This window comes from Nicotiana attenuata, unplaced genomic scaffold (assembly GCF_001879085.1).
Source record: "Nicotiana attenuata strain UT unplaced genomic scaffold, NIATTr2, whole genome shotgun sequence".
NCBI lineage: Eukaryota > Viridiplantae > Streptophyta > Magnoliopsida > Solanales > Solanaceae > Nicotiana > Nicotiana attenuata.
In genome coordinates, this window is record NW_017670603.1 from 401,915 (window position 1) to 424,560 (window position 22,646).

General features: G+C 35.5%; 2 protein-coding genes across 4 annotated transcripts; one reads left to right on the plus strand and one right to left on the minus strand.

Annotated features, from left to right (window-relative positions):
* Positions 1-1,202: 1,202 nt before the first annotated feature.
* LOC109241429 (E3 ubiquitin-protein ligase At3g02290-like) lies at positions 1,203-7,330 on the plus strand. 2 transcript variants are annotated; one of them, XM_019408168.1, is made up of 5 exons: positions 1,203-1,404; positions 1,979-2,306; positions 2,728-3,148; positions 3,569-3,678; positions 6,992-7,330. In XM_019408168.1, exons 2-5 carry the CDS (start codon positions 2,190-2,192, stop codon positions 7,016-7,018), a joined length of 675 nt encoding a protein of 224 aa, XP_019263713.1. In that variant the 5' UTR covers positions 1,203-1,404; positions 1,979-2,189; the 3' UTR covers positions 7,019-7,330. The 2 variants fall into 2 exon arrangements, with proteins under 2 accessions (XP_019263713.1, XP_019263714.1); XM_019408169.1 differs by lacking the exon at positions 1,203-1,404 and adding an exon at positions 1,424-1,847.
* A 1,374-nt stretch (positions 7,331-8,704) lies between these two features.
* LOC109241430 (truncated transcription factor CAULIFLOWER A-like) lies at positions 8,705-14,272 on the minus strand. Of its 2 annotated transcripts, none has more exons than XM_019408172.1 (10): positions 14,194-14,272; positions 13,864-13,903; positions 13,379-13,594; positions 13,218-13,296; positions 11,169-11,233; positions 10,834-10,933; positions 10,609-10,650; positions 9,766-9,807; positions 9,536-9,669; positions 8,705-9,084 (listed from the first exon to the last, which is right to left on the minus strand). In XM_019408172.1, exons 3-10 carry the CDS (start codon positions 13,561-13,563, stop codon positions 8,973-8,975), a joined length of 759 nt encoding a protein of 252 aa, XP_019263717.1. In that variant the 5' UTR covers positions 13,564-13,594; positions 13,864-13,903; positions 14,194-14,272; the 3' UTR covers positions 8,705-8,972. The 2 variants fall into 2 exon arrangements, with proteins under 2 accessions (XP_019263717.1, XP_019263716.1); XM_019408171.1 differs by lacking the exon at positions 14,194-14,272 and adding an exon at positions 14,030-14,138.
* Positions 14,273-22,646: the final 8,374 nt, after the last annotated feature.

Here is a 22,646-nt window from a genome sequence, read left to right on the forward strand (position 1 = left end):
GAAGGTTTGCTAAAAATAAACACTGATGGAAGCAGTAATATTACAAAGAGAACTGTAAGAATTTGAGGGGTGATTAGGAACCTAAATGGAGATTTGATCATGGCATTTGCCAAAGCTCTTCATTTCTGCACTAACAACCAAACTGAAGTTCAGGCAGCATTGTATGCTCTTAATTGGTGCAGGCAAAATAATATAACCAATTGCATTTTAGAGATGGATTCCCTTATGACTGTCAATATGATGAAGGGAGTTTATAAACCTTCATGGGAGCTTACAGATGATATCAAATACATGACTCAAATAACCCACGATTTGAACATAAAAATCCAGCATTGCTACAGAGAGGGAAATGAAACTGCTGATGCCTTAGCCAAATTTGGAGCCAACTCGCAAATGTCTACAGAGGCAAGAATTTTCTCTCAGGTGTGTGAATTACCAACTGAAGCAAGGGGAGCTTACCGTATGGATAGCGCACAATTCCCATATTTTAGAATTAGACTTAGGAGGGACGGTACAAACGCTCATGGTGATTATGTATGTAATTAGCCCCATATTTTTGTATATCCTCTATCATTGTGGAACGGGAAATAACCCCTCACAAATTCTCAGTAATCACCACTCATGTACTCCTCCTCATAGGAGCTTTTGTGTAGTTAGTAGATCTCTAAATAGGCTCGACTCGGACTATGATCCAAAGGAGATAAGGCACTATGTCCCTCTCCTCCATGTATTCACTTTTTGGATTTTGGTAATATACAGGTAAGGGGTCATGCCTCAACCCCGACACCTCTACGGTGACATTCAAATAAAAAAAAATAAAAAAAGTCTTCTATATAAGTTCTGATGAAGGGAGTTACTAGTTGTGGTAGCACAAACTTACAACCTATTTGGCTTATTTCTAGTCGTTTTATATGTACAATCATTTTATATTATATTTATATTATATTATATTATATTATGCAATCGAGACTAATAAAAATTAATATTGAATCATTTTACGTTATATTTATATTATATTATATTATATGATATTATGCAATCGAGACTAATAAAAATTAATATTGTATCTAAAGTAAAACATAACACCACAATCCAATTAGAGGACATAATTATTGGATGCCTATACTGATCCGCGGATTAGTGAAGCAAACTGAGTTGAATGCGGAGTAGTATCATTTGTTTTAGAAAAAAGAAAAATAAAAAAGAGAGAAGCCCAAAGGCTTTTGAGGCAGTCTCTATTGACGCGTATCGGCCAATATTGGCGAAAATTATATACAAAAAATCCAAAAGCATCGAACCTCCGATTTCAAGAATTCTTTATTGGCTTCGGTCTTTTCTGGAATTCAATACAATCATCCATTCTATCGCTTTTTCTCTCCCTTTTTCTGTCTCCATAATTTAGAGGTGTGCTTTTCTTTTCTCCATCCTTGATTACTTCTTTAATCTTGTGACCTCAATTGGGTATTGTCTGAATTGGTCGATTACCATATGTATCTGCGTTAAAATTCTATTCTTTGACTTAAGAATTGATTAATCTGAAATTATAATTACCCAATTCTTGATTTCCTGTTTGCCTTACAATTGTGACCATTGAGCTTCTTCAGCTGATCATTTGTGTTTGCTTTTCTACTGAGGTTCTATTAATAACAAAAAAAAATTTCTAATCCCAGGAAATATTTGAAGTTTTAGAAATTGTAATCTTTTCTCTGAGTTTAATAATTGCATACAAAGATATTAAAGTTAACTACTGTATTGGGCATTCTTGAGTCTTGGAATTAAAAGGGTCCAAATGGAGTTGAATGAATATTGAGGATTCATATAGACGATAAGAGTTGTTTGGAATTAAGGTATACATCTTCAACAGCTGTAAGTTTGGAAGTATTGTGTGTCTTCTTATATCTTAGTTCTGATAGTTTAATTGTCTTCACTGTTACAGGAATCTAACATAATACTTATTTTTTCTTAATGTCTTGATCAGAAAGGGCATTCACTCATTCGGGGGGTTTCCTGAAGAGAGCGGGTGCCCAATTCCATTTGCTCGCTGAAGGTCTTTCCTTAGTTTTCGTTTGTTACTCCAAGTTCCAATTGCCACAAGTTTTGCTTCCACAGTCTGGATATCGTGACAATTGGGATTGTCAATGACACTTGAAAAGGTTTTTGTGGTACCAACATAGGTTGAAAACGGTACCATGGGCGCAGTTTGTTGCTGCTTACGAGACGATTGTGAAGATTTTGCCAATCCAAACAGCTCAATGTATAGAAACTGTATATGCCTTGGAACTCTTGTTCAGAACTTCTTGCATGTGGTATGATTTTCGACACCATCGTAGTATAATCACCATATAATTCCTTCTTTTCAAACGCACTGCTGCTGCTTACACAATTATAGTCAATGGAGAGTACCTTTATAGTCATTTTCCTTTGAATATTTAACTAATGAGATGATGAAACAACTTTACTATTTCAATAAGGCTCACCATCCAAAGCATTTCACACATGGAACATACTCAAAATTTTAAAATCTTTTGAGAGTATCCGGTAGCTGAACTTATCTTCATAATCTGTTTAGGTATATTTATCACAAAACATTGTCTTTGGGTATAGTCTTGTTTTTAGATTGTCATCAGCTTCATATCAAGACCTTCATAATTCACTGAATACGTGCTTATGACAATTACTCCTTTACTTGCCATAGAATTTACATATCTTCGTTATCTTTTTCTTCAGTATACATCACTTTTCCATAGAGGAGAACAACATGTCATTCCTTCATCTGATCAAGGTGCTGCATCTTTGAGTTCTACAACATCTCTTGATGACTCATTGTCTGACGTTTACCGTTCTCCTCCGAGACCACTTCCTTATGATGCTGATCCAAGATATTTCCGCTTGCAACAAGATGGACAAGTATCGAGAAGGGAGAAAGGCTCAAGCCACTCACATGAGGAAACTGAACCACTACAAAGAAGCTTTGATGATTCCGAATCATTAAGCGATGTAAATAAATGGAGTCAGCCTACATTTGAAGAAGGATCAAAAGAATACAACAAATCGTCCGTTGAATTCTCAACAGCTAAAATGACTTCTGGAGATGCTCATTTCTATTATTATTCAGAAGATGAAGATGTCTGCCCGACATGTCTTGAAGGTAAAAAAAAGTTGGAGCTTTCTGCTCTACCTCATTGGATGTAGCAAAAGTAGTCTAATCCATACCCTCTGCGGGAGTGTCTTGTAAAAAGTCTTTTTGTATTCCCCTTGTCCCACCGTTTGGTAGCATAACCTAGATATTATTTTGTTTAGTGGACAACAGAAATTTACTATACCCTGGCCACTGTTATAGTTTTTCCTTCTAAAATCATTGGTTTGATAATATTTGTTACAGGACCAAGTGGTGAAGAATAAACATGACTAAATGGGGAACAACAGTGTTTAATGAAATTGTTTTGAGCAGTATATCATTCACGTACTTTTTGGCATACATTGAATGGTTTCTGGGCATTGTTTAGCATAGTTCAGGGTATCTTTTGAATATTTACTTTCATGACACTGATGATCCTGTCTCTTTCAGAATATACCGAGGAAAACCCAAAAATAATGACAAAATGCTCTCACCATTTCCACCTGAGTTGTATATATGAGTGGATGGAAAGAAGTGACAGCTGTCCAGTTTGTGGCAAGGTAATTGTGATATTATTTACGTTATATGTGCCATCTCCTTTTTGTAATGCTTGATTTGGTGTAGTCATTGAGCTTATCCGATATATTCTGCTATGCTACAAGCAATTCCTAGGCTATCCGAGCGAAATGTCTGCATGTTCTTATTTTTCGACATTGACCTCTTTGTCTAAGCGACAATCAAGTAGTTCCAAGATACAGCCATTATAACTAACAATGTAGATTCAAATTCCTTCTTGAAGCTGCACAAATGCCCCTATATTGCCACTCCTTAAAATGTGGATCCATAATAAGGAGACAGTTCTAGGAATATTCTTGGTGTAAAGACTAAATTATATTCTTATAGGTTAAAAAGAAACATCTAAACTTCTTGTCTTTTGTTGGAAAATGAAAATTAGGAAAGGGAAAACAAGGGGAGGGATGTAAGAAACTGTTGTTTCCCTCGTTTTTATCAGTTTATAATTCTTTTTCATGAATTACCTTGTTCTTTTTCCCAGCCACACTCCAATGTTTGTCAAAGATTATGCATTAATCGGCACAAAAAGCGTGAGCCGACATTTTTCAAATTTCTTACTTGATTCTTCTGGAAAAACTAATGATCTGTGGGCCAACTCATTACAAATACTTGCACGGGATATAGTTAGCATTGATCCTATCATCATTATCTTGTTTTAACGTGGAGGATTGGCTCATTGTTTATTTATTTGCTTACCTTTTTCTCTATTTGCTAATTATACCCAAATGAGCAAATTTGCTTTCACAATTCTGCTTTATATGCAATACCGAGTTTTTTTGTATCATAGAGATAGTTGTATGCAATTAACTCAAGAAAAGAGGTTACTGGGAATCTCTAGGGAAGGTTTATTTTGGAAAGCCAGAGTTGAGGGTGAAAAGAGCTGAACTGCAGTCAAGTGAAGAAGGTTTACTGTAATATACCAAATGTAGAGCGAGAGCTTGAACAGAAAAGTGAGCAGAAAGCGTGTCAAGGATTTTATAACTTATACATTCTTAGGCTGTTAGAAGCAAGTCAACTAACATTAGTTGTATAGTGGAATATATTTTGAGAATGCGTGGAGAATCTATTCCAAAACAGGGTGGTAGAATGATACAACCTGAACATTCATTACATTGAATCTTCATGTTTGTTTCGAATCTGCTCCTGTTTTTAAGAGACTTCGTGTAGCTCTGACACTAGATTGGGTAACAACCCGCAGGTCTCTTTAACTGCTGGCTATTATGGCCCCAAATTCTATTGGCTTGCTATGCAGTTAAACATGTGGAAGCCCATAACTTGTGGTTATTTTGAGGAAATTTTAAGTTTGGGAATTGGTCTCCAAAGAAAGTTTACCAGACCAGTGAAAAACAATGACAATACCCAGAGCAAGAAGAAAATAGTGATTAACGAGGCCAGTATCATGAAGTTTCATAAACATTTGGAGATGTTATAAGATTAGAGAAACATTATTGAAAGGAAGATGTCACATGCAACTTTTCTTTGGTGAAGTTGTTTGATTAAAAGCATAATGAGAAAATAAATTTTTTATAACCCTAATAAGTACTTTCTTTGAAATGAAGGTGCCGAGATTTAAAGGTGATAAGGTAGTTGAGAAGATAAGAAGCTCCCAAGTGTTATGCACTTCCATTAAGGTTCGATGGTGTCTCAGATATTCTCGGTTAGGTTGACTAACAAAATTTTATGGTAGATTCAGGTATTCAATCAAATTGCTTGTGAATGATGAAAAATGGCAACTATTCTGGTAGTTTGCCTGGCCTAATTGGTGCAAACACTTGGGCTTATGCCGGGGCTTAGCACTTAATCCATGGCTTGGGTTGGGCCCGAGGATTTGCACAGTCAAGAGAAGGTTTGTTGGGGCCATTAAGGCAGGCTAAACAGACCTTCTATTCCCTAGTTATCTTTTTAAAGTCAAACTGCACCAGACTGCTGCCCAAAGACCTGACCTGGTGTTGGTTTGAGCCAACAAATCCGGCCTCTGTAGTGTACCTTGATTCCGAGCCTGCTTCATGCTTATGCAAACATCTCTGTAGGGCTGTTATTGACAATGTTTATGCAGTGTTCCTAGGGAAATTTTGTGATGGGATATAAAGTGAATGTGATTGGAACTTTTGAACTGTGCTGGTGTTAATAAGTTTGTCGAGAAGGCTGTAATGAGATTCATGAAAAGGATTGGTAAATCTAGTTGATTTCTATCAGGGTTTAGCCTGATGGATAAGTGGTACTAAATTTTATTTGACACCTCTCTAATACAGAGAAAGGATACAGAAATCCTGTTAGTAAATTTGAGGAGGACCATATAAATGGCCCAATATTTGTTTTCTTGTGTCCACCAAGGTTTGACATCATGCAATACAAAAGATATGCCTTCAGGACTCTTTCAGTTCTGGTAACCCCCAAAAAAATCAAAAAAAAAATCCATGGGTCTTCTATAGACCAAACACCTCAATGGTTCAATTGATGCTAATCTTGCTATTATACCACCAATGTGGCAAGACCGCAAGAGTATAAGTCATTCCCTTCTATTGCTTACTCTGGCTGCTTCTCCTCTTTTTTTTTTTTTTCCTTGTGCCCTGTTCTGCATGACTTTGCTGCCGTTTTCATGCCATCGGTTTTCCTTGGCGCACAAGTAGCAGAAAGTTCCTTTTTTCTGAGGTGAACACACATGCATATCAGAATTCGATAATTCATATTTTGGCCTTGGCAATAAAAGTTAGAGCTATAAATTTCACTTTCTAGTAGTCTGGTATTGATCAAAGCTGTTGTGAGCGAAATGGTAATAGCAGGCTGTGTTGCAATTTGCTGAGGCACAAGAATTACGGATCTTAACATCTGGTATCTGCCATCTGCATGCTATTTAACTACAAGAAGTTGAATGACAGTTACCAAAATGTCAATGCCAATAGCATCATTTATTGAATTGCACCATATCCATCTCACAAACTGTTTGGATGAAAAATTTACAGGGCAAGTCCCTTGGTTAACTAGTCAATTGTGATGAGTTTGGATTGAAAAAAGGAAGAAAAGAAAGATAGAGAAAGATCACCAGAAAACACAATAATGTGAACAAAATGGAAAAGGGAGTTAATTAGGAAGTGCAGGAGATTATATTGATTCAGGTCTATTTAGCGTGTCGTACAGTTATTGTTTAGCGATGCGATTAAAGATTTTGGTGGAAATACATGCCCCTTGTCGTATTGAAGCTTCATGTTTGCTTTATTTTCAGAAGAATTAGAGTCGTACAGACACTGTTTTGAAAAGCATTTTGCTAATTTATGAGTTGGCCTTCTTTTTTATTTCTAGGTGATGGCATTTGATGAGACGACCTGATCCTTGTTCAAGAAGTTACAGTTGAAAGTGAAACCAGCAGTAATAAGGGATTATAAAACCAAAACAGATGAATTTGAAGTCTGTGTGAATACCATGTTGCTAAATATGTTAGCGTGTATAGTAAATACGAAATAACTGATAAACATATCCCTTATTAATGCTTGAGTTTCGATATTGTTATGGTTTTCAATTTAACTTTGTACTCCCAGTTGAGCGGATTTACTAGATAACTGATGTAACAAGAACTAGTTCAAAGCTTCTTATCATGTTATAATATTGCCAGGGTTCTGGTGATGGTTCTTCCGTTGTATAGCCCACTTTATTCCTACTTGTTGCAATTACCTTTTCTTTTTCAGTCGTTCTCTAGCCGAGGGTTTATTGGAAAAAGCATCTCTGTCCTTCCAGGGGTAGGGGTAAGGCTGCATACATCTTACCCTCCCCAAATCCCACTTGTGGGAAACTATTGGGATTTTTGTTGTTGTTGTTGTTGTTGTAATATCCTAGCAAAGTGTTAGGTATGTTGCTTTATCTAAATGGAACTACAGAAAGAACTTTTATGAATTCAATAACATGAGGGCAACAAGGGTTGTGGTGATAGTGGGATGGAATGGCATCTCCCCCTTAATAAGAGGTCTTGTGTTTGAGGCTTTGAGCCTTAGAAATGAAAAAAAAACTCTGGTAAGCAGTCTGTCCCAATGCGCGTACTGTACACTAGGTGGAAAACCAAAAAAAATGGAGTCTACTAGCTTAAGATTGAGGATGAGGAATAAATCAAATATACTATCAGGCTGAAACAATTTTAGCAATTAGTATATCTCCTAGAAATCGGATTGCTGAACCTTTAGGCTTTTCTCCCCCTTAAAAATTAGGTAGAGCAAAGTATGCCTACATGCAAAGGGTTTCATATGTTTTTATATATTGACTTCGTTCTTGTGCTTCAGGCTTATCATAATGTGAAAGTCCAAAGGTATGCCTCATTCACAAACATTGTGGTTAACGAGATCTTGTTCCCTTTAAAGAAGGAAAATGAGTTTTTGTAATGAAAGAGTAAGATGGTATTTGGATTGGTTTTAAAGCTGGTCAAACTAGCTTTTAAGTTGTTTTTCGATTATTTGAGTGTTTGTTAACATTAAAAAGTGCTTAAAAGCAATTGGCTTTTAAGCCAAATGGTCCAACACAAGCTAAAAGCCATTAATTGAGTAAAAGTTCTTTAAGTTTGACAATAATATTTTACTTTATTGTCCCTTATACTTTTTCATAATCCTCAAAATACCCTTTCTCCATTACACCAAATCCTTTCTTCTCCATCTTCTCATAGCTACTTAACCTGGTAAAAGTTCTTTAAGTTTGACCGTTGACGGTTGAACTCGAAAAGAAATTCGTTGTGAAACTAGTTTAAGCGAATCCTACGTTGTAATAAGAGAAGAAAGTCAAAGTCATATAAGAGCGAGTTCATGATTCAAATGTTAAGACGCCTTTTAAGCTAAAGCTCAAAGGAACAAAATTACGAGACAATAAAGCCTTGAGGTGACCCAGAGAAGTTGGGCCAAAACAGACAATACTTTCGCAGTGATATTGAATGTGACACTATGTTTGAGCTTGGAAACAATAGATTATCACATTTGTTGTCTGATTGCAGGTACCTCATAAATAGCTTGAACAGTTCAAGCATTCATCGCTCATATAGGAAGAGAAATGAAGTCACAGATATTTTTACAAAATGAAAAGATAGAAGTGTTTTATTTTGACTGCCCCACTTATGTTACTATCAATCATCTACAAGACGTAAAAGGAAAGAAGACTACTAGAGAAGTCCCTATATGAAATATGATGCATATATTATATTTTCTTTTGAAACTGAAAGATATAAAACATACAGGTAGATTACAAATACAATAGAGCCGAAAACTTGTGATTTTATGTTCATAAAACAGTCCTGTAGAGGGAGGGGTTTTCACCCTTTGTTGTGGAGATGATGAAGCATCCATGGAGGAATCAATGAATTAGAACCATGGCGAGTTTGCCCTTCGTCCGTGCTCGTGAATTCAGTTGATTGAAAAGGACCTCTGAGATTCAGAAATTTCGAACATAATTTACTAGTTAAGTAATCAATATACTAAATACAAGTCTTGAGTTAACACCAACTCCTACCAGATATGAGCGCGCGCACACAAAAAAAAGAGTTCCGGTAAATGAGTTTTAACTTCAAATTCAAAATTACCTTTTTTTCTCTCAAAACGAAGGAAAAAAATGTATAATCAGCAAAGGCAGATCCAACATTCTAGTAGTGTCTTGTTTTTTTCCAAATGAAGTAATAATAAAGGTGTACCACAGTACCAGCATAGGAGAGACAACAGGCTCTTCAAAAAGTTATATAAAGTAATATTGTGTATTATAGACTTAACGTGGTCCAATTTTAGATCCTTGCATAGCGAGAGTTTAATACACCAAATCACTGTTACGCGAAATAATACTGTCATTATTGTGTGTTTTTGTGAAAGAGAAAGATGGAAGTACCCAATCGTAAGGTTAGGGATATGAGGGGGAGATTGTGATGGAATTTGAGGTAGAATGACAGGCGTCGAGCTTTGGCCTGGATTCGATTGCCCCCACTGCGCATGCGCAGTTTGCTGCTTTTCATTTCCTTTCAGCTGTGTACAGTTGACAGTTTCTTGAGAAAAAAACAAGGATACATTTCTAAATTGAAGTCCAATACTGAGATGTTAAAGAAACAGCTTGTAGCGTACCTTCTTCGACATTAAGTGGTTTTGCTCTTGCAGCTCTTTTTCCTGGATCAAGTGCCAAACAACAATCAGAATGCACATGCTATCTAAGCATAATTAAGCACTATAAAATTGACTTGTCTTTGGATATTAGTAGAGTTAATTCCATGTATGATTTTTCAACTTTACCTAATATAACAGTAAAGTCTTTAACATTATTTTTTTGATACATTAAAGTAATTGAACTTTACACCTATAACCTATGTTGCTCGGACTCTTCAAAAATATCGATGAGTGTATGTCGGATCCTCCAAAAATAGTGTATTTTTGAAGGATCCGACACGGGTGCGGCAGCTGTTGTGGAGAGTCCGCGCAACATAGCCTATAACTGTAACTGTAAAATCACTAAGTAATTTATTAATTATCACGTTAAAGTACCTAAACTATGTGTGAATTGTTGAGAAAATACAAAAATATGAAGGTCAAATGTGGTTCAAAAATTACAAGTGAGAAAGTTAGAAAGATCAATCCCCATGTAAAAATATGAACAACAACCCATATTTTATGTAAAATAAAACATATTAAAAAAGAACATTTAGATGAACCAAAAAAGAAGAAAACAAGCTATTGTTCAGCATCATAAATTTTGACATTCCGGTTATTTATATTATCCGAATAATTCATACATAGTTCAGTTACTTTAATGTGACAAAAGCAGTTTCATTATATTATGTTCTAATATACAAATTTTCATTACTTCAATAGAATAGTTTTATAGTAGCTTTATTGTTATAGTGGATAAAGTTCAATGACCACAACTGAAATCAACTTCATAGATGCAATTACCACGAGACATTTTTAATTTACCTTTTTCTGCAGCTGGGAAATTGACTCATGCATCAGTTGATTCTGCGAATTCAAGTGACAGACATGTTGAGCACTTGTTGATACAAGAAGAGTTGCGGTAACACATGCATATTCTTTGAGATAGACAATATTCTAAATGATGGCAATTCACAAACTAAGAAAGAATTATAATCTGACAAAGAAAGAGATCGAGGTTAACTAATGAGTAATGTGAATGATATTGACCTTCCTGGTTCGTATTCGCTTCAAAGCTGTATCGAGTTGTTGCTCTAAACCATGAAACTCTCGCAGACCGAAGGAATCCAGATCCTCTCCCATATAATGCCTACATCCACATAATTTCTTTTATGAATGCAACAACGCTACTACTAATACTGTAAAAGAATTTTTGCATTATCAGGTACTTTAAAAGATATAACTATAAGCAATTGTACATAATAATATGAAAAATATAACATAGGCACTCTACTATAAACAACGAGTTAAATTACAATGATATGGTTGTAACGAATCAACAAGGATTTCCCTTCTGCTTGAGATGAAGTGAATTAGGTAGCTACCTTATATTTCTTTGCAGAAGTTCAATCCTTGACATGAGCTTTGGGTACTCCAGAGTCCAGTTTTCCTGTGAAATTATGAGGCAAAAGGAAAAGCAAGTTTACAAATAAATTGTTGTCAATCTATTCTTCTCAAATGACATCAAATTTTATAATCTCAAAAGCCCTTTTCTTCTACGATTTAATGATTTAATTTATTTCTTGGCTGCTCTTATTTTAATTAACTAAATAAATCCACTTGAACAGTGGATGTAAAACAGACTCCTGTTGTGTGTTATCTGTCAAAATCTAATACAAGTAGTAGGGGAAATTAAATCATATCTTCATAATTAGCTTCAGGGTACTACCCTTAATTTCATTTTCAGTGTTTATTCTTTGTCTCTAGCATAGTCGATCAAGTATCCAATAATCTCAATCAATTGATATTGGTCCCATTAAATCCCTGTATCTATTCACGGGATTTATCATATTTAAACTGTTTTCTGGCTGTCCACCTACGGTAACCTTCCTCCTACGTCTAGGTTTGGAGCCAACTAATGCTTTTCTAAAACAAAAACATAAGTAGTTTGATACATTTAAGAGAAGTGCAATAACCTACAACTAAAAAAGCTTATAAATTGTACTAAATTATTCCCGCTCTTACTCGCAAGACCTAATTAAGAACTTAATTTAGTTTTCTTTTGTCGATCCTAATTCGTGCCTAAGCAGCTTCTTTTGAGACATTAAAATTAAAAAGGCCTCCTGATCAAGGGTTAATTAAGTTTAACGCTCTCTTTGCAAAGGAATAAAAAGTACAGCAACATAGAAACGAAGACATAAAAGGGGGAGAAATTCAAAAATAGCCAGATTTACAAGTGGTCGTTCAAAAATAGTCCAGTTTCAAAAGTAATTAAAATTTAGCCACTTTTTATGTAAAGATAAATCTGAGCGAAAACACTATTCAAAACCCAGAAAATACGCCAGTATATTATGCTGGAGTTCCAGCATAAATATACTTGAACTCCAGCATATTATACTGGAGTTCCAGGATAAGTATGCTGGAACTCCAGCATAATATGATGGAGTTCCAGCATAAGTACATTACAACTCCAGCATAATATACTGAAGTTCCAGCAAAGTATACCGGTCCAATATAATATGCTGGAAGTTCATACACAAGTGCTCGAATCTCCGGTATATTATGCTGGAACTTTCCGTGTGTTGGAGAATATGCTGGAAGTTCATACACAGGTGCACCGAACTCCGGTATATTATGCTGGACCGGTCTCTGTTGCAGCAAAATAGTGGCTATTTTTTATTGACTTGATAAACGCTGGCTATTTTTGAATGACCAATCCGAAAACTGGCTAGACCATGCTATTTTTAGCATAAAAGTAGGTAACAAGTAGCTCGGATGTGAACAATTTTTTAAAAAAAAAAAATCAGTTTAAATAGATAACTTTCTTTATCTTCTTTTCACAAATCTGTTGTAAGTTAGCTAATATGCAGCAGATTTGAAAGTTAATAGATAAAACCTTATATGAATATCAATAAAACAGAAGGAGAAATCAAAAACTTGGAAACAAGATGAGAAGAGAAAAATAGAAAAAAGGATATAAAAAATCTCTGTAAAATTATAGTATGCCTTTTGCCATGGACAACTAAGAATATCATCATAAGAATGAAGCTTAATATTCCTAAAAATTTAGAACTACTACAAGATTAATTGGCTTTATTACTTCACATAACACACACCAAATTCCTTCATTTATAATCTAAATGAGTGCATCAAAGTGGAAAATGACTATCCACGTTTATTAATATCTTCTTTCTCTTTCTTTGTCATCACTCGCTATATATTATCCTATTGAAATAGAAGAATTTTCTTCGATCGGCCCTTCTTTTCTCTTGTTTTTATCTAACCCTCAAAACATGTGTAAGAATCAAGTTGTACCTCATTTGATGAATTGATGAATGGTGTTGCTCTTTCTTTAATTACGTTTGCCAGCCATGAGAACACAAAGGATGCAAAATAACGTAAATACTTATGGGAAATGAAGGGATTTATGATACCTTAGGTTCAGAGTCATTTGCATTCAACTTCCTCTCAGCATATGAGTAACTTTCGTATCTTTCGAGGATACTTTCCATGCTACAAATTAGAAAAAGTACACAAGTACTCTCAAACACACTAAAGAGAAAAGGATTAATAAACGAAAAGAGTAAGAATTAACCTGGATTCGGTGGAGTACTCAAAGAGCTTGCCTTTGGCAGAGAAGACAATCAAAGCAACATCAGCATCACACAAGATGGAGATCTCGTGAGTCTTCTTCAACAAACCTGACCTTCTCTTTGAGAAAGTGACCTGCCTACTAATCTTGTTCTCAATTCGCTTCATCTCAACCCTACCCCTCCCCATCAGAGGCGGATCTAAAGTGACTTCACAAAACCTATATATATAGATATCAATGGAGAAGTCATGAAATCTAACAAGTCAAAAGAGCAAAAATGACAAATTACCTCAAATTATAATCTGAAATTTTTTGAACAAAAGAAACCTTCCTATATGTTAAGAGAATTCAAGATTTTATACAAAAGAAATGTATATTTTTATTCGGTATAATTTTCTAAAGAAGAGAATTCAATAGAACCCCTTCTTCACACTTAGCTCCGCCAATGATAGATATGTCGAGAAACACAATGTTATATTAAAACTCACAGCCTTTAAAATCTGAATCTGCGTATGTTATATTGGAGTACTGCAACCAAAGAGTCAAGAAAAAAACCCTAATTAGATAAAAGGTGCAATAAGGAAATCAAGGTTCAGTATATATATGAGTAATAGGTTATTCATGGTGGCAACTGGCAAGCTAAGTAACATTCACCGGGTGGTACGTATAGTTGCAATCTTTGTGCGTTTTAGGAGTCAATAGCAGTTAGAGAAGAAGACTAAAGTAATATAATAGGAAGCTAATAAGTATATGGGAGAATATAACAGGTGACTATACTTATATTACGCATCTTGGTATATATAATAGAGAGTACATACCTATATGGAGAAGACGCACCAAGAAGAGGAAGGAATCTTTAAGGGATTTGAGAGTCCGTATGTGGGCTGTGTTATTATTGACTCGTGAAAGGAAGGAACAGTCTGCATTGGAAAAGTTAAAACAAAGAGTGAGTATTCGTTACGTTGTAACGATGTGTTGTCGAGTAACCATTGGAGAGGACAATGTGAAGTGACTGTAGTTGTTACTGTATCATTAAGAAGCATGAATTTTTTGACAAACGTATTACAAAACCAAGGTAAAAACATCATGGGGGCACTGTTACAACTTAAGACTACACCTACCTAGTACTGCTACTATTTTGTAATCTTCCGTAGACGGCGCATGAATTTTCCTCATTTAGTCCGAGGGGGCAAATAACAACTTTAACTCTAATGTTCATCCATTAGGCTCAAATATATTATGTGATAAAGTTACTATTTGGAGAGTCTAATAAGTTTTTCTTTGATCCTAATTTTTTGTATATGCCTTTTAAATATTTTGAGCTGTTAATTATTACTATTTATAGTAATTTTTATCTTACTTCTAAATATATAAATTTTAAATTTTAAAAATTTGAGTGTTTATGTTCAAATTCACATAAAAAAAATTAAATGATCTATACTCCGACTCACCTTGCGTGGAGTGGGATAGACGGAGTAATAATTAATTGTTTTTGTGATTTTGGCTATCCCCCTAGCTCTTTTCCTAGTTTGCAAATCATTTTTTCTTCTTTTATTTTCTGGACGCGTGTCGTAATAAGAAGCTGTGCTAGATTTTAAAAAAGAAAATGGAACTTTAGTCTTACTCTTGAATTAATTAAGCTGAACTATCAGAATAATAAGCGTCTATATGTTGGTAAATATTAAATTGAGTGCTCCAAGATGAGAGTGCTCAACTGCTCGTAATATATTCCAATTACTACTTAATTAATATCTTTAGGAAAAGAAACGAATGGTTCCTTCTACTTTCTTAAGAGTGCTATATAGGCAGAATGTTAGAGGGATAGGTACCTCGAGGAGGCAATTTGTGTGGGTAAAACATAGAACTTTTGTTAATTAAATTGTCAAAAACAAATCCATGGATGCCCGTGACAATTGTTTTTTTTAATAAAAATTTTCCACTCGGTTCCAATCGATACTCGCTTTCGGGCCGGATTAGTGGAATGATCGTTCACTATTGAGAATATTAATCTCAAAAAGACGATTATTGTGGTGTTCTAATAGCATCAGATCAAACAAGAACTTGATGAGCTAATAGAATGAAATTCCGCTATTTTACAATAGCTTAACTTTTTTCTTCGCTTCAGCTTTGAGATGATTTTAACCCTGGGATCAGGCTCAATGAACACCTTTATGCGGTGCTTTCTCCATCAACTATCAAAAGTCCCGTCGGAAATCTTACTTTTGGGAATACAACGCTCCATACCATAACTAAAAATTAATATTGTGACGAGACTGTTGAGTTATCAGGGTTTAATCAGTTCGTCCAAGCTGCCCTTTGCTGATCAACCCAAATAATTTACATTATGTTTTTTACTGTAATTTTGTAGTTTAACCTCTCATAAATTACTTATTATTTTATATGATGATCAATTAATATTTATCGTATAGATTTACTTATGATTATCGATCATACATGACTAACGTAAATTCTTTTACGCGGCCGTGCATAAAACATGTATTCTTTTCAAGATATATATGTTATCTTATCATAGTGGTCCATCATCCTTTATAAGAGTTGAACAAATAAAAGTTGTTCCATACAATACAAGTGGTCCTTGTTGAGTACGAGAAACAAGTTGTCTCCCCTGTAAAGATACTTGACGCACTATAAAAACCAAAAGTTTTAGAATTAACGGGGACCATGACATGCAAAAGGAAATCAGGCATGCTAGACTAAAATACAGATGTATAGTACAGTAACATACGGTTTCAAAATCCTTAAAAATTTCCATATACCAGACTTTAAGTTGGGGACCATGTAACGCACACCAATTAATATTAAGTTACAAGAAAAACAATCTAAGAAATAAATAAGATGGGAGAAAACAGATTTAAATTCATTTAGTTTTATTCTTAGTACTTGGTAATAGACATTACTCCGTAAATTCTGTAAAACACTCAAATTTAACATCCCCATTTTATCTTGATGGTAATCAGTTTGGGAACAATATTAAACCATTGGCAGACAGGTGGTGTCAGAAGGACTGCCTTGGTGTAACTGGTAAAATTGTTGCCATGTGATCAGGAGGTGATGATAGGCTATAATTGCATATTTTAGTCGCTTATTACACTCGAATTTACTGCACTTTAATTGAGTTTGCGCTTTAATCGCTAGTGTTTTGCACTAATTGTGTGTTTTATGCCTTGTAGGTGTGATTCCGAGCTATATAGATGTTATGGAATGAATTTAAGTGATTTGAAGCTTTGAAGTCTGAGTAAAAGCTCAAGGAATTAAGCCGGGATCGTGTTCGGGGGTCAAATTTGATAATTAAGTACGAACGAAGACTTGAGGAGGCATATTGCGCACTGTCTAGTAAAATAGACATAACTTTATGCTCAGAACTCCATTTGGGCTCCACAATATATGGTTGGAAAGCTAACTCAAAGGGCTACAACTTTCATGTTTTATGTTTTTCCAAATTCCAAATGGAACAGGGTGAAAAACCGCGGTTCCACCGCGACCGCGACAGAACCGTGGCAGAGTGTACTCGCGGACAACTGAAGAATCAGAGAGTATGTTTGGCCGCGGTTTGACCGCGACCGCGGTGGGACCGCGGCAGGAAGCGAAAATTTCAGGGACTAAAGTGCAAAACATGGGATTTTAAGTCCTAAACCCTATATTAAACAAAGGAGGCCAGCCAAGAACAAGAAGGGGACATATTTTGGACACAAATTAGACCTAAGGAGGCGAGGATACACTACTTAGGGTTAGACAACACCCTTGGAGGCAAGAACACATTGGGAGCAAGGCGGAGAATTCTTCTACGAGTTTTTCCTTCCTCCTCCATTTTTCATTGTTGGTTATGACTTTTTAGATTGTAGTTTTACATACTATTATGAATAGCTAATTTTGTATCTAGAGTTTTGATGAACCTTTTGTAGGATAAATTCTGTTATGTTTTTATATAATTGAGCCATAGCTTTTCTCTATTGTTAACTACGTTTATATTCTGGTTTGATTGAGAGCTCTCAATTAGCTGTGCCTATTTAGTATGCATAACTCGGGAGAGAGTGCATATTTAGGTAATGTTGAACAACACCACTCCCAGAGTATATGAGGGATCAATAACCGAGGGTTTAAAGGCGGGATTAAGGATAACGAAGCCTTGGGTGCGATCTGAAGTGAGCTGTATTAAAAGCCAGCTAGCGTAGCTCGGGAGAGCGCGTCTAGTAAATTGTCGTAATTACTCGGGAGAGATTTACGGTAATAAGAGTGCTCATGATCGGTAGAGAATACTTAGGCGAAATTATAGAAGACATAGCGGAATAACTCTAGACCTCCTTAATCGTTTCTCTAACCCTCAATATCTTTAGTTGTTAATTTACTATTTTAATTTGTTAGTTAAGTAGTTAAACACAAGAATCTTAATATCTATAAGTTAGGAATTGTTCAAGCTTGTCTTCTTGGTGATAGTGAACAACTGTAGCTAAACCTTAGTTCTCTGTGGGATTCGACTCCGGACTTGTAAACCGGATTATATTTGCAACGACCGCATTGTCCTTTTTATAAGGCATAGTTGGGCGTGATCAAATTTTGGCGCCGTTGCCGGGGAACTAACGGTGTAGTTGTAGGTATACATATTGCTAGGTTTCAAGTTTGAACTTTTATTTTATTATTTAATTTTTTTTATTTTTTTTATTTTAGTTTTATTTGTTTATTTGAGAAACATGATATCATGGAATTATGAGAATTTTGTTGTTGGTAATTCTACTTTTGATCCTCCTTATGCATATTGTGAAGGAAACCACCCAGGGCAAAATTATCAAAATATTCCTGAGAGCGAGTTTTGTGCACCAACTCAATCTTATGTGTGGAATGTGTGTGATATGTGTGGTGGTCAAGATGGTCACTTTCACGGTTGTGCTTATATTTCTTACCTTCCCCCAACCCCATACTTTGATGGTTCTTCTTTTTCTGGTGAAGTTAATACACTACAAGAAAGTATGGAATTTGCAACAATTTTTTAGCAACAACTATAGTATTGTTGGCAAAAATGAACAAATAGCAACAACCTCATAAAGTTGTTGCTAAATCATATAATTTTTAACCACAAAATTTTTCTTGTTAGCAAATATTATGATATTGTTGCTATATTCTATTATTTGGATAATTAATTTTAAATTAAAAAAATTGGCAACAATTTTTTGCAACAATCACAGTTTTGTTGGCTTATTGTAATAAGTGACAACAACTTTAAAAAATTATTGCTATTATCATAGAACTTTTAGCAACGTCTGATTCATTGTTACCAACCACTGCATTGAAGAGTTGTACCAAAAGCAATGCCAATTGTACTGTGTACTTGGCTTTATCCAATTCCTTCATATTTTAATTTGCTACGTGTAATAGCATTGCCCTTTCATTTTGGCCACCGACACTGACGGAGCTACCAAGAATCCTATCTTTGACACTGTTCTCAAATTGCTCTTTGTTTCTTTTTGTAATTGTAATGTCAATTGCTCTCTGCTTCAAAGACTACTCCCCAACATTCTCCAATTCGATGACACCATTACTCTTTCAAAATTCTTTTTCGTCAAAGACGAATCCAGCTAATTCATCAGCCATGAATTTGAAATTTTTGAAGAGAACTAGAGGAAGATTTTGGCAAAAATTGAAAGAAAAGGAGCTTCGATATAAACATTGACCTCGCTCGCCGCAAAAAGGTACGTTTTTCATCAATTTTTCTGGAATAGCAGCTGAAATTTAGTTCTCTGATTTCCTCATTAGTAGATGTAGATATGGCTTAAAATAAATTAATGAGATTTTGCTTTGATATTGGCAACAGTAAATTTGTATTGTTGGCAATACACTTTATTTTTGCCTACAAAATAGGTGGGTTGTGGCCTAAACTTAGCTAATTATTTTCCAGTNATGATTGATTTGTCGCAACAATTATTGTTGTTGCTGAATATTTTTATAAACCACAATTATATGCCTTTATAACAACAAAATAAAATTTATTGCAACAACAAAATTTGTTGCGATAATTTAGCTTTTTGGCAACAACATTGGTTTTTGTTGCGTAGATTTTTCGCATCGGAGTTTGCCGCAACAACGTGCAACAACTTATTTTTTGTTGCGAAAAGTTTTTTTCGCAACGACAACCAACATATTACAACAAAAAATGTTGTTGCAAATTTCGTAGTTTCTTGTAGTGATAGGAACAAAGAACCTAGGGAAGCTGACCTAAAGAAGCTCGAAGATATGTTAAAGTGCATTTTGGAACAACAAAGTAAATTACTACTGCGGATAGAAAGGCAGGAGGAAACTATTCACAACTTGAAAGTTCACATGAGTCAACTGGTTGAAGTTTTTAATGCTCAACAAGCCAATATTGTGAATAGTATCCAAGAAGAGCGTGAATTAGATACAGAAATTGATGAGCTAGAGGAGGAGGCTAGAGTAGAACACCAACAATCAATCACACTAGATTTTGAGGATGTCGATGTTGTAGAAGAGATACTAGAGTCAACCAAGGATATTGAGGATACATATTTAGTTGACTATATTGTCATTAGTGTTGAGAATGTAGATAGTCCCAATGTTCATGTAGTTGAGCGCGTTGGTCCTCACTCCAAGTATTATTCCACATTGTGTTTAGATGATGATATGGAAATAGAGTCGTCCGAGCCATTTGAGGAGTCGAGGAATGAGGAACAAAGTGCTTACATTCCGGAATTCTTCTTGCCAGAAAATCGGGATTGCACACCTCATCTAAAGGCCAAGAAGTGCAGAATACTACATTATTTTATTGGGCCAGCCAGATTCGTTCCACCACCCCAGGAGCATGATCATAGAGCAGAATCAAAACTCGGGGTCCGATTCATAAGTTCAAAGTGGAGGCAGAAAGTGATTCACGTCGTGCCACGACGTTAAATCAAGCGCTTGTTGGGAGGCAACCTAGCTTTATTGCTTTCTTTTATTTATTTTTTATTTTTATTTTTTTAATTGTATTATTTTTGTAGTGTCAATTTTTTTATTTTCTAGGAGCATGGAAAGCAAAGGTATTGGAAGGATGCATCAGCAAACCAAATGGTTGGAACTAAGTGTGAGGTACCCACACGAAGGACCAAGCTTGGGAGAAGTCTGAGTACCCCATGAACTGCTAGTGTTTCGGCCTTTGGCCTACCAGGGAGTTTCTTTTACCTTCTTGTATGTATGAATGTGCATTGGGGACAATGCACAATTTTAAGTGTGGGGTGAGGAGATTGTCTGGGTTGTTTTTCATGCTACATTAGCTGTATTTTTTTTTTTTAAAAAGATTGGACTTTTCCTGATGACGGATCTTCTAGACAGTTTTCTTGAGGGAAGTAAGTCTAAAGAAAATACCAAAAAGATTTTTTGTTTTGTTAGGTAGTGTAGCAATTACCCCTTGGTTTTTCTTTAAACCACGGTTCTTTTCCAAGGGTTTTATTTGAACCGGGTGTAGTTAGTTTTTTTTTTGGGAATATGAGCCATTGTGTTTTGTTTTGAAATGAAGCAATATCTCTTGACTTTATTATGCCTTGAGAATAGTGAGTACTTTGGCTGTGACGCTTAGGCTCGATTTTTGACTCTTGTATAAGTACCTTAAATTGTATGATTTTAAATTTGCTTAACTGCTCTGACTAGGGTGTCTTGATGAATCCAATCCTGAGTGAGTTATGTGCCATGTGTGTGTATGGTTTTGTGATATTCTGTGCATTGCATTTGATGCCTAGAACTTGCCCCGTGTGTTTGCAAAGCGAAATAGTAGTTTTATTCAGTCTAGGAAGTGATATAGGCATTTCTTTGTTGAGCCAGATATGTATATTTTACCCGCCTAATTATTATGTATCGTAGTTAACCCCTTTGAGCCTGTAATCCTGTTTCTTTGGCAACCACATTACAAGCCTTACCCATTTGTTCGAATTAACCATCTATTTGAACCTTTGTAACCTCTCACGAGCACTTGAATTGTTTATGAACTTTGTAAAAGTTAAAGTGTGGGGTGGTTGGTTTGGCTTTTGAATGGAACTAATGAAATAAGGAGAAAGGTGCACTGTTTTGAAAAAGGAAGAGCCACTTGAATTGAAAACAAAATAATTGGATTGTTGAAAAAAAAAATTCCTTGATAAGTGGTGGCTCTTGATGTAACTGTGCTTAAAGAAGTATGGGGTAATACAAATTGATGTGAAGGTGGAGTTTGGTTTGACATAAGTATGGGGTTTGAATGTTAAAGTATATGTATTAAAGTGCTTAGGGAGGTGTAGTCACTCTTATATCTAAATGTATCCTACCGTCCCGTAGCCTACATTACAACCAAATAAAGTCCTAATTGATCCAAGATTAAATGAGCTCGATTAGTGGAGTAGTACACTACGGGCAAGCTTATGGTGCATCTTTTGTGGCATATGAATGTTATTTCTGAGAGTGAGTGAATTCTTTCTATCTTGAGTTCCTAAGTGTTCTTAAATTTTATTGTGTGGAACTACTCTCTTTTATTGTGTGAGGGCACTTGATTCATGAAGGAAAGGTAATGTCAGTGACCTCTATATTAGAGTAAGTGGGTGAGTTGTGAATAACGTGTGGTACTTGTGAGTCAAATCTTGAGGTGAAGATGTTATGCTTTTGTGCTTAGTCTATTTTAAATACTCTTGGTGTGATGAGTTAGGAGAATTGTTTAAAAAGGTCGTGTCTATAAAAAAAGTGGAGTTTGATTGCTCGAGGATGAGCAATGGTTTAAGTGTGGGGTGTTGATGATAGGCTATAATTGCATATTTTAGTCGCTTATTACACTCGAATTTACTGCACTTTAATTGAGTTTGCGCTTTAATCGCTAGTGTTTTGCACTAATTGTGTGTTTTATGCCTTGTAGGTGTGATTCCGAGCTATATAGATGTTATGGAATGAATTTAAGTGATTTGAAGCTTTGAAGTCTGAGTAAAAGCTCAAGGAATTAAGCCGGGATCGTGTTCGGGGGTCAAATTTGATAATTAAGTACGAACGAAGACTTGAGGAGGCATATTGCGCACTGTCTAGAAAAATAGACATAACTTTTTGCTCAGAACTCCATCTGGGATCCACAATATATGGTTGGAAAGCTAACTCAAAGGGCTACAACTTTCATGTTTTACATTTTTCCAAATTCCAAACGGAACAGGGTGAAAAACCGCGGTTTTGCCGCGACCGTGGCAGAACTGCGGCAGAGTGTACTCGCGGACAACTGAAGAATCAGAGGGCATGTTTGGCCGCGGTTCCACCGCGACCG